The sequence below is a fragment of the Capra hircus genome, chromosome 8 (genome assembly GCF_001704415.2).
Source record: "Capra hircus breed San Clemente chromosome 8, ASM170441v1, whole genome shotgun sequence".
Classification (NCBI taxonomy): Eukaryota; Metazoa; Chordata; class Mammalia; order Artiodactyla; family Bovidae; genus Capra; species Capra hircus.
In genome coordinates, this window is record NC_030815.1 from 296,262 (window position 1) to 314,142 (window position 17,881).

At 39.8% G+C, this 17,881-nt stretch overlaps 1 protein-coding gene across 1 annotated transcript in view; it reads left to right on the plus strand.

Moving 5' to 3' along the window:
• The window catches only part of MFSD14B (major facilitator superfamily domain containing 14B), a 118,643-nt gene extending 101,514 nt beyond the window's left edge, over window positions 1-17,129 (plus strand). Inside the window, exons 9-12 of the mRNA XM_005683502.3 lie at window positions 11,096-11,208; window positions 12,670-12,767; window positions 14,519-14,661; window positions 15,375-17,129. Of these exons, the coding sequence (XP_005683559.2) occupies window positions 11,096-11,208; window positions 12,670-12,767; window positions 14,519-14,661; window positions 15,375-15,626 (606 nt within the window). The 3' untranslated portion in view covers window positions 15,627-17,129. The remainder of the gene's footprint in view (window positions 1-11,095; window positions 11,209-12,669; window positions 12,768-14,518; window positions 14,662-15,374) is intronic.

Consider the following 17,881-nt stretch of genomic DNA (forward strand, 5'->3'; position numbering starts at 1 on the left):
TTAGTGTACCATATTTATCTTTCTAATTCTGACTTACCTCACTCTGTATAATAGGCTCTAGGTTCATCCATCTCATTGGAACTGACTCAAATTCCTTTTTATGGCTAAATAATATTTCATTATGTTTTGTACCATAACTTCTTTATCCACTCCTTTGTCGATGAACATCTAGGTTGTGTCCATGTTCTAGCTATTGTAAATAGTGCTGCAGTGCACATTGGGGTACATGGCGGTTTTTTTCAGTTTTGGTTTCCTCAAGGTATATGCCCAATAGTGGGATTGCTGAGTCATATGGTGGTTTTATTCCTAGTTTTTTATTCCTACCATCTTCCATCGTGTCTGTGTCACTTTACATTAACATCAACAGTGCAAGAGGGTTCCCTTTTCTCCACATCCTCTCCAGCATTTATTGTTAGACTCTTTGATGATAGCTCTTCTGACATGTGTGAGGTGATATCTCATTGTATTTTTGATGTGCATTTCTCTAAAAATGAGTGATACTGAGAATCTTTTAGTATGTTTGTTAACCATTGGTGGGTCTTCTTTGGAGAAATGTCTGTAGGTCTTTTCCCCACGTTTTGATTGGGTTGTTTGCTTTCCTGGTATTGAGTTTTTCCTTCTTCAGTTCAGTTCTGTTCAGTTCAGCTCAGTCTCTCAGTCATGTCTGACTCTTTGCGACCCTATGACCACAGTGTGCCAGGCCTCCCTGTCCATCAGTGACTCCCGGAGTCCACCTAAACCCATGTCGATTGAGTCGGTGATGAAATCCAACCATCTCAGCCTCTGTCGTCCCCTTCTTCTCCTGCCCCCAAACTTTCCAAGCGTCAGGGTCTTTTCAAATGAGTCAGCTCTTTGCATCAGGTGACCAAAGTATTGTAGTTTCAGCTTCAACATCAGTCCTTCCAATGAACACCAGGACTGATCTCCTTTAGGTTGAACTGGTTGGATCTCCACACCACGGTTCAAAAGCATCAAATCTTCGGCACTCAGCTTTCATTATAGTCCAACTCTCAAATCCATATATGACCACTGGAAAAACTATAGGCTTGACTAGATGGACATTTGTTGGCAAAGTAATGTCTCTGCTTTTGAATATGCTGTCTAGGTTGGTCATAACTTTCCTTCCAAGTAGTAAGCATCTTTTAATTTCATGGCTGCAATCACCATTTGCAGTGATTTGGGAGCCCAGAAAAATAAAGTCAGCCACTGTTTCCGCTGTTTCCCCATCTATTTGCCATGAAGTGATGGGACCAGATGCCATGATCTTCGTTTTCTGAATGTTGCGCTTTAAGCCAACTTTTTCACTCTCCTCTTTCACTTTCATCAAGAGGCTCTTTAGTTCTTCTTCACTTTCTGCCATAAGAGTGGTGTCATCTGCATATCCGAGGTTTTCTATATTTCTCCTGGCAATCTTGATTCCAGCTTGTGCTTCATCCAGCCCAGCGTTTCTCATGATGTACTCTGCATAGAAGTTAAATAAGTAGGGTGACAATATACAGCCTTGACGTATTAGTCAATAAAGCAGAAATAGATGTTTTTCTGGAACTCTCTTGCTTTTTCAATGTCCCAGCGGATGTTGGCAATTTGATCTCTGGTTCCTCTGCCTTTTCTAAAACCAGTTTGAACATCTGGAAGTTCATGACTCATGTATTGCTGAAGCCTGGCTTGGAGAATTTTGAGCATTACTTTACTAGTGTGTGAGATGAGTGCAATTGTGTGGTAGTTTCAGCATTCTTCGGCATTGCCTTTCTTTGGGATTGGAATGAAAACTGACCTTTTCCAGTGCTGTGGCCACTGCTGAGTTTTCCAGATTTGTTGGCATATTGAGTGCAGCACTTTCACAGCATCATCTTTCAGGATTTGAAATAGCTCAACTGGAATTCCATCACCTCCACTAGCTCTGTTCGTAGTGATGCTTCCTAAGGCCCATTTGACTTCACATTCCAGGATGTCTGGCTCTAGGTGAGTGATCACACCATCATGATTATCTCGGTCATGAAGATCTTTTTTGTAGTTCTTCTGTGTGTTCTTGCCACCTTTTCTTAATATCTTCTGCTTCTGTTAGGTCCCTACAATTTCTGTCTTTTATTGAGCCCATCTTTGCATGAAATGTTCCCTTGATATCTCTAATTTTCTTGAAGAGATCTCTAGTCTTTCCCATTCTACTGTTTTCCTCTATTTCTTTGCATTGATGGCTGAGGAAGCCTTTCTTATCTCTCTTTGCTATTCTTTGGAACTCTGCGTTCAAATGGGTATATCTTTCCTTTTGTCCTTTGCTTTTTGCTTCCCTTCTTTTCACAGTTTGTAAGGCCTCCTCAGGCAGTCATTTTGCTTTTTTACATTTCTTTTTCTTGGGGTTGTTCTTGATTCCTGTCTCCTGTACAATGTCACCAACCTCCGTCCGTAGTTCATCAGGCACTCTTGTCTATCGTATCTAGTCCCTTAAATCTATTTCTCACTTCTACTTTATAGTCATAAGGGATTTGATTTAGGTCATACCTGAATGGTCCTTCTTAGTACTTTAAATATATCCTGCCATTCTCTTCTGGGCTGCAAAGTTTCTGCTGAAAGTTCAGCTGCTAAAACATATGGGGTTTCACTTCTGTGTTACTTGTTGCTTCTCCCTTGCTGCTTTTAATATTCTTTCCTTGTGTTTAATCATTTTTAGTTTGATTAGTATGTGTCTAGGTGTGTTTCTCCTTGTGCAGGACTCTTTGCACCTCTTCTTGAATTTGATTGGCTATTTCCTTTTCCATGTTGGGGAAATTTTCCAATGTAGTCTCTTCAAAAATTTTCTCATCCCATTTATTTTTCTCGTCTTCTGGGATTCCTATTATTTGAATGCTGGTGCTTTTGATATTTTCCCAGAAGTTTCTGAGACTATCCTCAGTTCTTTTCATTGTTTTTACTTTATTCTGCTCTTCAGAACTTATTTCCGCAAGTTTATCTTCCAGCTCACTGATCCATTCTTCTACTCCAGATATTCTGCTATTGATTCCTTCTAAAGTGTTTTAATTTGAGTAATTGTATAGTTTGTCTCTGTATGTTTATTCTTTAATTCTTCTAGGTCTTTGTTAATTGATTCATCCATTTTCTCCATTCTGTTTTCAAGGTTTTTGATCATGTTTACTATCATTATTCTGAATTCTTTTTCAGGTAGGTTGCCTATTTCCTCTTCATTTATTTGGACTTCTGTGTTTCTAGTTTGTTCCTTCATTTGTGCAGTATTTCTCTGCCTTTTCATTTTTTTTTTTTTTAATATATTGTGTTTGAGGTCTCCTTTTCCCAGGCTTCAAGGTTGAATTCTTTCTTAGTTTTGGTTTCTGCCCTCCTAAGGTTGGTCCAGTGGTTTGTTTTAGCTTTGTGTAGGGTGAGATTTGCGCTGTTTGTTTTACCTGATGGGCGAGGCTGAGTGAGGGGGTACTCCTGTGTGCTGATGACTGGGCTTGTATTGTTTTGCTTGTTTTTTGGATCAGGCGTCCTGCACAGGGTACTACTGCTGGTTGGGTGATGCCAGGTCTCGTCCTCAGGTTGTCTCCTTTGTGGGAGCTCTCACTGTGTGATACTCCCTAGGATTAGGAGTTCTCTGGTAGTCTAGGGTCTTGGGGTCAGTGCTCCTGCTCTGAAGGCGCAGGGCTTGATCTCTGGCCAGGAACAGAGATTCCATAGGTGGCTTTTTTATGGCGCTAAATGATATTAAAACAAATACCAAAAATGATAAACCAAAGATGAACCCCACACAAATGCCAGTTACAAAATCAAGCAAAGATTAGTTAACATAATGGAATATACATATACACGCATAAGCAAAATCAAAACATTCCAGTAGAAATAAAGTATAACAGATTGACCTGGTGAACAAAGGAAACCAAAAATGATGTCTACCAGTTTAGAGCAAAACTAACTAAAGCACAAACTGGACAACAAAACTAAAGCAAGGTACCAACTGGGGAATAAAACAATGAGAATAAAACTAACAAATATGGTGAGATAAAGAAAGGAAAGAAAGAATAGAAATGCAAAGTTAAATAGAGGTAGATAAAAAAGATTTATATATATATATATTAAAGATTAAGTTGAAGGGGAAAAGAACAGTAGGAAGAGCAAACAAAGGAATAAATGTAGAAAAGTAATAGGTTTAAAAATTTTTTTAAACTAAAGTTACAAAAAGAGGAAGAAAAGAAAACACCACAAAACTGCAAAAGGCAATGTAGACCCAGAGGTTTATAACAGCAATAAAAAAGTGTCATTGTGATTGAAAAAAAAAAAAAAAAACCTCAAAAGCTTAACTAGATTTCATAGTGCTAGTAAAACTGACAACTACAGTAGAGGGGGGAAAAAACGCAGGGGCGGGGGCCGGGGCAGAATCCAAAAGAAACTACAGAGCTAATCAAATATAGGAATAATAAATGTCTTCATTGAGTATCTGCTCTTAGCATCCTTTCCCTCTCTGGGAGTCACAGTTCACCTCACCTCTCCAAGATGCCCTCAACATTGCTCTGGTCTCTGAATCTGCTGTAGGGCAGCTCAGACTCTCATTTGGTCCTACTCCTGTGTGTTCTTGCTTCAAATGTTCACAGCTGTCAGAACTAGTGCGTTTTCTTTTGTGGGAGCTCTCAATGACCTTTTTTATATTCCATAGGCACAGAATCTGCCTACTGAATCATGTGGACTAAATCTGCAGCTTATACAGCTGGTTGGAAGGTTTTTGGTCTTCTGCCTTAGCCACACTTCCTCCTGGGTTTCAATTGTGGTTTTATTTCCACCACTGCATGTGGGTCTTCTGCTGGGGTTTGCTCATGAGGCTGCCCTGGAGGGCTTGGGTTTGCCCCTGTGAAGGCCAGGCATGGAGGTGGTGCAGCTGCTTGGGTCTTAGGGGCTCTTGCATCACCAAGTATTCGGGGAGTTGGTTGTAGGGCAGCAGGAATATAGTGTTCTAGAAGGGTATAACAACCAGTATAGGCCAATATACTTCAGTATTCTCACTGGGAGAACCCCCCTGACAGAGAAGCCTGGCAACCCACAGTCCACAGGGTCAAAAAGAGTTGGACACAACCAAAGCAATGTTCGTAGATGCAAGATTTTTTTTCCTGTGGCAGCTCTGCCCATTGAGAGTTGAGCATGAAAGTGGCTCACCTGCTCTGGTCCCGCGGACCTTGGCAGCACCAAGTGTGCAAGGACATGGACTGCCTCAGCCACAGGAGTTATGGCCCTATCAGAGTTTTTTCAAGCCTCTGGTAGCTGGTGGTCAGAAGACCTCCTTAGATATTCTTTCTCTGTGGCTTCATCCATTCATGAACTTAGAGGACTCCCTTGCCTAGGGTCCTTTTCTGTTGTTCTACACGTCAGGCACATAGAGGGGCCCCCTGGCTGGAGTCCTACTCTGTAAATCTGCATGTCAGGCACATCGAGGGGCCCCCTGGGTGGGGTCTTACTCTGTATTTCGACACATCAGTCACTCAAAGGAGCACACTGAGTGGGGTCCAACTCTACTTCAGTGCATCAGGCACTTGATGGGCCAGCCTCTCTGTTGTTTTGTGCTGATGCTGGCATTTGGGGAGAGAGGGCTGTGGTGACGGCTCCACCCTCTAGGTGTAACTCAGCAGTATTGCCTTGCATTCCATGGCTGCTTGGCTTTCCTCCACAGGCATTTCTCACCACAGACTCCTCCCTCATGGCCCCTCAGCCTGTGTCTCTGCCGTCAACAGCAGCCCTCACCCTGGGATTGCCCCACAATTCCTAAACTCCAGCTCCAAGCTGCTGCGCCTTCCAGGGGACCAGTTTCCCTGTCTGGGGTATGTATGGCTGCAAGGACAGTCTGATTCTCATTCCATTTAGGCTGCCACAGATCAGCTGCTTCAGTCTCAGCCTTAAGTGTTTCTCCTCTGACCCAGCCAATTGCCCTGATGCCAATTGCCTGGATCCCTGTTTCAGTTCCCAACCTGCCGAGGGCAGGTCCGGTCCTACTAACACTCCTGTTTTTCCCCCTAGTTCCTTCGTCCTACTGAGTTCTGTGTGGTTCTATATATTCTTTACCATTGGTCAGATACTCCTGTCTGCTCTTAGCCAGTGTTCCGCAAGTACTTCTGTGTCTGAAGGTATATTCCTGATGTATCCGTGGAGAGAGATGTACTCCACATCCACCTACTCCTCCACCTTCTTGTTCCTTTTAGAATTTAATATGAATTTTTAGTGCTTTTTAGAATATGTGTGGTTACCCCTAACGCATAGGTTTGGCACGTAAAAATTTGCTTATACAGCCACCAACCAGTCTTTCTCCACTATTCTGAAATTAACCAGAAGAATGTTTCAATATTATTTTAATACTGAAAAATAGTGAAAGGGAAAAACAAAATTTGAAAATTTGTAAATATTACAATTTTTGCTATCCATAAAACTGAAGAAATATGGTAAGTCAGTACATTAGGATTATATGTAATTACTTCATGGCAATTAGAGGGGGAAAAGGTGGAAGTAGTGAGAGATTTCCTCTTCCTGGGCTCTAAAATCACTGCAGATGGTGACTGCAGCCATGAAATCAGAAGACATTTGCTTCTTGGCAGGAAAGCGGTGACAAACCTAGATGGTGTGTTGAAAAGCAGAGACATCACCCTGCTGACAAAGGTCCATATAATCAAGGCTATGGTCTTCCCAGTGATCACGTACAGTTGTTAGAGCTAGACCATAAAGAAGACAGAGCACCAAATAACTGATGCCTTCGAACTGTGGTGCTGAAAAAGACTCCTGAGAGTCCCTTGGACAGCAAGGAAATCAAACCAGGCAATCTTAAGGGAAATCAACCCTGAATCCTCTTCGGAAGGACTGGTGCTGAAGCTGAAACTCCAGTATTTGGTTATCTGATGTGCACAGCAGACTCATTGGAAAAAGCCCTTGGGAGAAATTGAGGGCAGAACTAAAAGAGGGCTTCAGAGGATGGATGGCTGGATGGCATCACTGATGCAATGGACGTGAACTTGGGCAAATTTCAGGAGATGGTGAAGGACAGGGAGGCTGGTGTGCTGCGGTCCATGAGGCTACAGAGTTTGACATGACTAGGCAACTGAACAACAATAATTAAACGTTTCCTCATCTTTTATAAATACAGGACCACAAGAAGCAGGGCATATGTGTTTCGAGTTAATTCATTGTTATGCTTAGGTACATTCACTATATTGTATGGGACTGCAGAGAGGCTGTTTCCCTGAAATAGCTATGTTGTTCAGTTGCTAAGTCATGTCCAACTTTTCATGACCCTGTGGACTACAGCATGCAAGCTCCTCTGTCCTCCACTATTGCCCAGAGCTTGATCAAATTCATGTCCATTGAGTCAGTGATCCTATCTAATCATCTCATCCTCTACAGCCCCCTTTTCCTTTTGTCTTCAATCTTCCCAGCATCTGGATCTTTTCCAATGAGTTGGCTCTTCCCATCAGGTGCCCAAACGATTGGAGCTTCAACCTCAGCATTGGTCCTTCCAATGAGTATACAGGGTTGATTTCCTTTAGGATTGACTTGCTTGATCTTCTTGCAGTCCAAGAGACTCTGAAGAGTTTTCTCCAGCACCAAATTTGAAAACATCAATTTTTCAGTGCCCAGCCTTCTTTATGACCCAACTTACATCCATATGTGACTACAGAAAAACCATAGCATTGACTATATGGACCTTTGTCAGCAAAGTGATGTCTCTGCTTTTTAATATGCTGTCTAGGGTTGTCATAGCTTTCCTTCCAAGGAGCAAGTATGTTTTAATTTCATGGCTACAGTCACTGTCCGCAGTGATTTTGGAGCCCAAGAAAATAAAATCTGTCACTGTTTCCACTTTTTCCCCTTTTATTTGCTGTGAAGTCATGGGACTGGATGGCTTGATCTTAGATTTTTAATGTTGAGTTTCAAGCCAACTTTTTCACTTTCATGAAGAGGCTCTTTAATCCCTCTTTGCTTTCCTACCATTAGAGTAGTATCATCTGCATATCTGAGGTTGTTGATATTTCTCCTAGCAGTCTTGATTTCAGCTTGTGATTCATCAGTCTCAGCATTTCTCATGATATGCTTGGCATATAAATTAAATGAGCAGGGTGACAATATACAGCCTTCACGTACTTCTTGCCTGATTTGGAACCAGTCAGTTGTTCCATGTCCGATTCTTACTTTGCTTCTTAACTTGCATACAGGTTTCTTGGGAGACAGGTAAGGTGATCTGGTATTCCCATCTCTTTAAGAATTTTCCACAGTTTGCTGTTTTCCACACAATCAGAGGCTTTAGAATATAGTCAGTGAAGCAGAAGTATATGTTTTTCTGGAAGTCCTTTGCTTTCTCTATGATCCATCAAGTATTGGCAATTTGATCTCTCATTCCTCTGCCTTTTCTGATCCCAGCTTAAACATCTGGAAGTTCTTGATTCGTGTACTGCTGAAGCCTCGCTTGAAGGATTTTAAGCATAACTTTGCAAGCATGTGAAATGAGTGCAATTGTATGGTAGTTTGAACATTATTTGACATTGCCCTTCTTTGGGATTGGAATAAAAACTGACCCTTTCTAGTCCTGTGGCCACTGCTCAGTCTTCCAAATTTGCTGATTTACTGAGACAAAGACTTCTTATCTCTCCTTGCTATTTTCTGCACTCAATTGGGTATATCTCTCCGTTTCTCCCTTGCCTTTCACGTCTCTCCTTTCCTCAGCTATTTGTAAAGCCTTCTCAGATAACCACTTTGCCTTCTTGCATTTCTTTTTCTTTTGAGATGGTTTTGGTCATTGACTCCTATACCGTGTTACAAACCTCCATCCATAGTTCTATAGTTACTCTGTCAGATCTACTGAATCTACTCATCGTCTTCATTGTATAATCATAAGGGATTTGATTTAGATCTTACCTGAATGGCTCAGTGGTTTTCCCTACTTTCTTCAGTTTAAGCCTGAATTTTACGATAAGGAGATGATGATCTGAGCCACAGCCAGCTCCAGGTCTTGCTTTTGCTGAGTGTATGAAGCTTCTCCATCTTTGGCTGCAAAGAATATAATCAATCTGATTTCAGTATTGACTATTTGGTGAAATCCATGTATAGAGCCATCCCTTATATTGTTGGAAGAGGGTGTTTGCTATGACCAGTGTGTTCTTTTGGCAAAAGTCTGTTAGCTTTGGCCCTGCTTCATTTTGTACTCCAAGGCCAAACTTGCCTGGTACTCCAGATATCTCTTGACTTCCTACTTTTGCATTCCAGTCCCCTATAATGAAAAGAACATCTTTTTTGGGTGTTAGTTCTAGACAGTCTTATAAGTCTTCAGAGTGCTATTTTACTCCAGTTTCTTCAGCATTAGTGGCTGGGGCATAGACTTGGATTACTGTGATGTTGGAATGGTTTGCTTTGAAAATGAACTGAGATCATTTTATTGTTTTTATGATTGCACTCAAGTACTGTGTGTTGGACTTGTTTGTTAACTATGAGGGCTAACCCATTTCTTCTAAGGGATTCTTGCCCACAGTAGTAGATATAATGGTCATCTGAATTAAATTCACCTGTTCCAGTCCATTTTAGTTTACTGATTCCTAAAATGTTCACTCTTCCATCTTGTGCTTGACTACGTCCAACTTGATTCATAAACATAACATTCCAGGTTCCTATGCAGTATTGTTCTTTACAGCATCAGACTTTTCTTTGATCACCAGATACATCCACAGCTAAGTGTCATCCCTGTTTTGTCCAACCCACTTAATCCTTTCTGCAGCTATTCATAATTGCCCTCTGATCTTCCCCAGTAACATGTTGCATTCCTTCCGACTTGGGGGGCTCATCTTCTGGTGTCATATCTTTTTGCCTTTTCATACTGCTCTTGAGGTTCTCCAGGCAAGAACACTGAAGAGGTTTGCCATTCCCTCCTCCAGTGGACCACATTCTCTCAGAAGTCTTCACTATGATCCATCCGTGATGGATGGTCCTGCAGGGCATGGCTCATAGCTTCATTGAGTTATGCAAGCCTCTTTATCACAAGGCTGGGATCCATGAAGGGGCTATATGCTGTTTTAAAGCATGGTAGACCATGTGAAACACTCTCCTGTGATAAGTCTGTCTGGAAAAGAAATGAGAATGCCACAAAATTGTTTTCCCAAAATATTAGAACTGATATACCTCATAGGAATACATTAGGTAAATGCCTTTTACTTTTTAACTATATCAGTCAGTGTAAATTATGTTAAACTTTCAAGTTGCTTATGATTTTTTTTTTAATATTAACTCTAGTTAGTTGGCTCAGATTCATTATCTTATCCCCTTTCAGTCTATCTCACCTACTTTTTTAGCAGAGTGGTGGCTCAGACTGTAAAGAATCTGCCTGCAGTGTGGGAGACTCGAGTTCAATTTCTGGATTAGGAAAGTCCCTGGAGAAGGGAATGTCAACTCACTCTGGTATTCTTGCCTAAAGAATTCCATGAATAGAGGAGGCTGGTGTTCTATAGTCCATGGGGTTGCAAAGACTTGGAGATGACTGAGTGACTAACGTATTTTATATTTGTTAAAATCATATTTGTATCAATCCAACTTTGTGAAACTGTTAACTCCCACTAATTGGACTACAAAAAGGTCAAAGCAGTCAGTCCTAAAGGAAATCAACCCTCAATATTCATTAGAAGGAGTGAAGCTGAAACTCTAATACTTTGGCCACCTGATAACAAAGAGCCAATTCATTGTAAAAGACCCTGATGCTGGGAAACATTGAAGGCAGGAGCAACAGAGGATGAGATGGTTCAGTGGCATCAACGACTCAATGGACATGAGTTTGAGCAAACTGAGATATAGTGGAGGACAATGCAGCCTGATGCACTGCAGTCCATGGGGTCAAAGAGTTCGTGACTGAACAGCAACAAGCAACACATAAACAGATTTTTGGGGAGGAGGCTGAAGGCCCTGAGCCCAAGTCAGTTTGGGAAGCCCTTGAAGCTTCACTTCTTTTGGAGCTACATCAGTACTATGTGGTTTCCGAGGTGTCAGGTCAAGTGGGCTGCAATTAGAGGTTCTTGGTCACCATTAATGGGCTTTTCTACAGAGCTTGCATCAAATCTCTGTGCTTATATTTCTAATGATTATCCCCTTTGCTTTGCAGACGGTCTTTCTTACTAGCTTGATGAGATCATTAGGGAATAAGAACACTGTTCTCCTTGGTTTGGGCTTCCAGATGTTCCAGTTAGCCTGGTATGGTTTTGGATCTCAAGCATGGTAAGTTTCTCCAATAGATTCTCATGACAGATTTATCTTTTAGACGAGCTTGAATTAGTTGAGTGTTCATGCAAAAGAAGCAGGAGTTACTTTACTAGCATAGTGTATTCAAAATTTCAGAAACTCTTTAGCCTTAGTTTGAGGAAGGGCACAGCTAGATAATTCTGCATTATTCAGACAGACTGCCCTTCACCTCAGCAAGCTTTCAGTGAGATGTTACTTAACTAAATATATGTATCTCTTTCTCCAACCCTCCAAAAAAAGTTTTATGCCTAACTGTTAAACACATTTGTCACTTTTTGGTGACAGCACATATAGTCAAAAACAAAACAAGAAAACAAGGGAAAATGACTGATTATGGCAGGATTTACCACTATAATTAGCTGAGTGACATTGGACAGTGACATAATCTTTATAATATAAAGTATGTGAGTTATATGAACACTAAGATCTCCTTCAAAAGCTTCTGTACCCAGAGGCAGTGATTACTTCTAACAGTTAGATTCCTGTTAATAGGAAAGGAAGTCAAATTAAGCCCTGTGGAATAAGAAAAAATAAAAAGAAGTGAGTACTGTTTATTGTGTGGCAAGTTTCCTCATGTGCCTATTACCAAATACTACAGTTCATATCTTCATTTAAAATGTTTGACTTGGTCCTTATTTTTCAACCAGAAATGAATGGCATAGTTGAGAACCTGAAATGCTTTAGGTGGTTAGTGGTAGATTCTTCTTGTTCTTGGAAACCTTAATTTTAGTCCTATTAACTTTGGTTCAACAGCTGATTCTATCGACCTAAAGGGTTTTTCCTTTTAAGTAAGGTTATTCTTGTCATCCGCAAGACAGTCTGGCCAAACAGCATTTTAGCTCAATTGGCCCTGGACTTTGCTCACACTCACGCTTAATACTAACACACACATAAGGAACATAGGTTCCTTTCATTGAGACAAAGGTCTAAAGGAAACAGACTTGGAAGTCTGCAAGATGCCATCCTGAACTCCAGGTCTCCATTTTTCTCAGTTGGTTGCACACGACACTTTATTGAGGGTAGGAAACTGAGCAGCCTAAGGGCAGTATGGAGGCGAGCCTTTGAAAAGTACGAAGAAAAAAATGGAAAATTGGTGAGAAAAAATGTGGATTTACAGAAACAAGAAATACTTTTGAATTTCATTGAGCTTGCATTTAAAGATGGCAATAGATAAACCAGTAAGAAAAAACATATTTTGACAGGTAAGATAAAGAAATGAAACTTTCCCAGCTCATGAAGTGATCAGTATTAGTATTAAAGTGTGCTGTGTAACGTTCTAGGTTTAAAAAAAAAATTTTTTTTCAAAGAGGAAAAAAAATAAATACAACTTAACGTAAGACAACAGAAAGCATTTTGTGCTTTTGCCGCTTGTACTCTGAACAGCTCTCTCACTGGGGCTGGCCTGCCTCCTGACCACAGCCTGACCTGTCATTGCAGGATGATGTGGGCAGCAGGGATTGTGGCCGCCGTGTCCAGCATTACGTTCCCAGCAGTCAGTACCCTCGTCTCTCAGAATGCAGAGTCAAATCAGCAAGGTGAGGTCACTGTCCCCCTCACTGTTTCTTTCCCTCAGTGGAGATGTACCTGCCAGAAGCATGAGCATCTCTGAGCCTCTTTCCACATCAGCCTAGAAACAGGTTACAGCTGTGTGGTCCCTGCTGAACAATCATACCTCTTTACTTTGGCAAATAGGAAAAGTCTCTTTTCCTTCCTGCTTTGATTTTATACTCATATTTTTGAAATCTGGACACAGCAAGTCAGAATACTTAGAAATACAACTATCTAATTCCTCTTTTGACTCTTATTTTATGTTACTGTCAGAATTTACTAGACTATACTCAAATATTTCAACAAATATCTGTTAAATAATTGATAGACTAGCTAGTAAAACAATGAGTTCTTTATTTAATCACTGAAGTTTCTTTAATTTGGAATCACTCAAAGTCCAGTATTTACTCAGTTTAGAAGATGATTCTTTGAACAGATAAATCTGCGTAGTTCCTGATATTTGGATGCAGACTGAGAGACAAAAGTAAGATGACTATGTAGAGTAGCACTGTAAATGTCTAGACTCCTCATCCTTCTTGTGCCTCTGGCTTCCCTATCAGGTACTTCTTACTGCTGAAATTAGTTATTTTCCTTCTCCATCACTTAATGGTTTACCTGACAATAGTCAGGAAATAGTGAATTTTAGAGAAAAAAAATTATGTCTTAGAGCTCTTTAAAAAGTTTCAATAAAAAAAAAAAAAACTAGACTGGAAAAGATAGTTTATTGGTTGCACTTATTTTTTCACATTGGAAATTAGCCATTTTATTCATATCTACTTTTGTTTTTTAATTTTTTTTAACAACAGATCCGTGCTGGTTATCTATTTTAAATATAGCAGTTATCATTTGAAGACTTCAAATCTGTGTGTTATCCTGTTATGGTCACTTAGCTGACTGCATCCTTGGGAGATGCTGTGGTTGAAGTAAAGGCATGAGCTATCTGTGAAGGATGGGCATTGCCTGGGCTCTAAGAGACTCTTACCTTATCTCTCAGGGCATTAATTTGCTTTGGCTTCTTTTATGCTTACACGTGTTAATACATATGTTTCTAAATGTCAGCAAATAAACTTATTAGAACACAGTATACTAGGTTGAATTATTATTGACCGTTTTTGACTTACAGAAACATCTATCTCATGATTCAAGCTAATTTTTTACCTGCCACATGAGACACCAGAGATACCTAGAAATTGACTCTTCTGGGATTTTTCAGTACAGGTGTACTTGGAATACAGCCATCACCGTGAGGAACAGAATCTGTCAGAAGGTGCTAGAAGCACACAGGTTCAGGACCCCTGTGACTGACACTTGGGCAGGGATCCAAGATGCAAAGGACAGATTTTTATTGTAAAAGCACCATTAAATAAGTAGAAGAGGAAAATCTCAATCAGTAAAAAAATAGAAATTGCCTATAAATTGAGAGTGTTAAAAATTTTCATTTTATCATTCCCTGTTTATAGGAAGATCTGTTGTTCAGGGGGAATTCAGCCTCATAGGGATTTTAGAAACATCGGTGTCATTTCATATCCTTATAGATCTTAGAACAGGTAGTGAGGACAGCATTATAAGCACATAGAAAAGGACAAGGAGACATTTGTACAATGAATGGATATCAGTATGATGGGTACTCAGTCCAGCTTAATCAGTATTTTATAGTTTGAAAGAAAGGACTCTTAAGTCTCCAATCTTGAGATGCTTTTCTGAGAAGACTGGCTCCCTTCTCTTTGTTCTGATTTAGGAGTTGCCCAGGGTATCATAACTGGAATAAGAGGACTCTGTAATGGACTGGGGCCAGCCTTGTATGGCTTCATATTCTACATGTTCCATGTGGAACTGACTGAGTTGGAACCAGAATTGATTTCTAACAATGCTGCCCTACAGGTAATTTGGTAATAAGCCTAGTTTTTAACAGTTGTATCTGATTAGAACAAAATCTTGTGACCTTAAGTTTGGCAAGTGTTCTTATTTTTATAATATTACTATTGTATTCGACAGTAGTGTGTGTTCATTGCTTCTTGGGACTAGGGCAGGATCATTTCAGTGATAATGTCTTATGTAAAATATTTGTCTTGCCTTTGTTCAGATTCTGTTTTCACCTACATAATTTCTCTGGTCAGAATGCTGTCCTCTGGTGAAACTGAGGCCAAATAAAAGATGAAATGACCTAAACTTCCAGCTACAAATTGAGCTAAAGTGCTTTTTCTACCTTTTATTTGCTGTTACTTCCCTCCTTCCAATCTATGTTTAATGTAGATTTCTGTATAAAACTGTAATTAATGTTCTTACGTATACAGACTGCATGATCTCTGGTCACAGGGCAAGATTAGAGATAAATAGTTGTGCTTACATAATTGGTTAAGCTGTCGGAAAATGTTACTCAAAGCAGTGATTAGTTGCCCTCCATTGTATTCCAGACACCAGGCTTTGTTAGAGTTTCCCATGACAGTTAATGAACATTTGCTAATGAGAAAATAACTCACTTTCCAGTGGTGTGTTTTTGTTTTTGTTTTTTTTTTTTTTGGCTTATCCAGTACTAATTTTAGTTTGAAAGGCTAACCAAATTCTTCATCTTCATTTGTTTCCACACCCACCAGGGAGCTGTCATCCCAGGCCCACCATTTTTGTTTGGGGCATGTATAGTTCTTATGTCTTTCCTGGTTGCTGTATTCATCCCTGAGTACAGTAAAGGCAGTGGAATTCAAAAACACAGCAACAGTATCAGTGGCAGCCTGGCTAACACTCCAGAACGGGGCAGTGATGAGGACATTGAGCCACTACTGCAGGACAGCAGCATCTGGGAGCTTTCTTCCCTCGAAGAGCCTGGGCATCAGAGCACTGAGCTATAAATTCTGCAGAAAAGATTCTGTGGATGCCATCTCTGAGAGCCATGGTGGAACCACACCACATGGAGACTTCATGGTGCTGGAACAGAGATACTAGTAGCACCCTTCAGGGCTGAGTTTGAGAAGTAACCACCTCCATCCCTCTGTCTTCCTCCCCTTCCTCCTCCTGTGCCTCTTCCACCATTCTTTTCCTTTTCATTATACATTAGAACTAAATAAGATTTGAAATATACTTTTCTGCAAATAATATGCAACTCTCAAAGTTATCTGGGATCCACATTCAGAAACTCAGAATCTGTGGTAGAAATGATGGCTTTCCTTTAATAATGTCAGTGTAGGAGTGATCATGTCCTTTTCAAAAGCTGCAGGATTGTAATACAACTGCTGTCTCTGACAAAATTTAAGATAAAAAATCCCGTATTTTCTCCTCTCCTGTTCCTCTGAACTGTGTGCATTTATCCCATGACCGTTTGTGAGTGGCTGCTTCAGGAGTCACTCAGTATCAGGGATCTGTTGCCTTTGTTCTAAGGTCAGCAAAAATCTAGTCTTACTCTCCTTTCCTTCTCTGCTTCCTATTCTTGGCTAGAATGAAATTCAGCATATGCACCTCTGGATAGTAACAATACTGATTAGTATTACTTAATACCTTTACCAGAGGAAGGAAAATTTTTTAATAAATCTAAATCATGAAGAACTAGCAGTTCAGATTCCGGACCTAATGTCTTGGTTAGATCCATGGTGATTTTACAGAAGAAAAACATACATCAAGCATTCTGGTGGCAACATAGAAATTGGAGGGTGCTTGTAAGAAGGTTTTCAACAATGTAAACATTCCTAAGTGCAGATGAGAGTTAGTAACTGGATACCAGTGGAGTTTATCTCCAAGTTTAGACTCATGTAATGTTTTATTACTATTTACTCCCACCCACATATCCTGTGTCCTGCTTTTCACTGTATCACACCCCTACCTTAACTGTTATATGTAGGCATTTGTTTTCAGTCTTTGTTTTCATCTGTTATCTGCCTTTTAAATCTCATAGGAATATGCGCAGCAAATCCCTTCCTAAAATATGGGTTTAAGAAGCTCAGTTTCACAAGTGTCTTGCTAACTTTTCAAGATGTTTTATGGACAAAGAAAACTTTATAGATTTATGTGTGTTTTGCTGCATAAGTAAGTGGAGCATTAACTAGGGCCCATCTTTAACATAGCACTCCTTTGAAAGTTTTATAGGTATGAAATATATGTAGCTATATCATAAGGAGTTTTAATTTTTTTTGATGGGGTGCTGTGTAAATCTTGTATTTATAAATATAATGAAAGTATTGAAAGAAAAAATATATATACAACTTTTATAAAGGATTGTGTACTGACTGAATACACTTTAAAAAATATATATTTTGAAACCTGTTCTGCTATGAACAAAGATAACATATCTTTTTTTACTATGCTGTTGGTTTTTAAGTTAAGCTTCCTAATGCATAATAAATTTGCAATGAATACTTTTATGTCTTTTGTATTTCTTTAAAGCAAGTGGTACCATTGATCTTTAGGTTCTCCTTTGGGTGACTTTCAGCTAAAATAAGTTTTTAGTCCATAAGTTAATGCGAAAGATATGTGTATTTTCAAAATTAGTTTCATTTCACAATCTTCAAAATGAGTTCACAACTTTTTAAAAATTTTTCAAAAAGCAGGGATACAAACAGTTACTTGTACACCCGTGTTTATTAGCAGCATTATTCACAGTAGCCAAAAGGTGGAAGAACTCAAGTGTCCATTGTTGGGTGAGTGGATGAAGAAAATATGGTATATACACAAATGGAACATTATTCAGCCTTTGAAAGGATTCTAACACATGTTACAACATGGATGAACTTTGAAGATGTTATACTAAGTGAAATAAGCAGGACGCATACTTTTGTCACAAAAGGACAAAAACTGTATGATTCCACTTATATGAAATATCTAGTCAAATGCACATAGAAAGTAGAATAGTGGTTGCCAGGACTTGGGGGAAACAAAAGTGGGAAGTTATTATATAATGGATAGAGTTTTAGTTTTGAGCTTTCCCTGTGGCTCAGTGGTAAAGAATGTGTCTGCAATTCAGGAGATTCAGGAAATATGGGTTTGATCCCTGGGTCAAGAAGATCTCCTGGGGGAGGAAATGGCAACCCACTCCAGTATTCTTGGCTGGAAAATCCCAGGGACAGAGGAGCCTTGCAGGCTATAGTCCATGGAGTTGCAAAGATTTGCAAGAAAA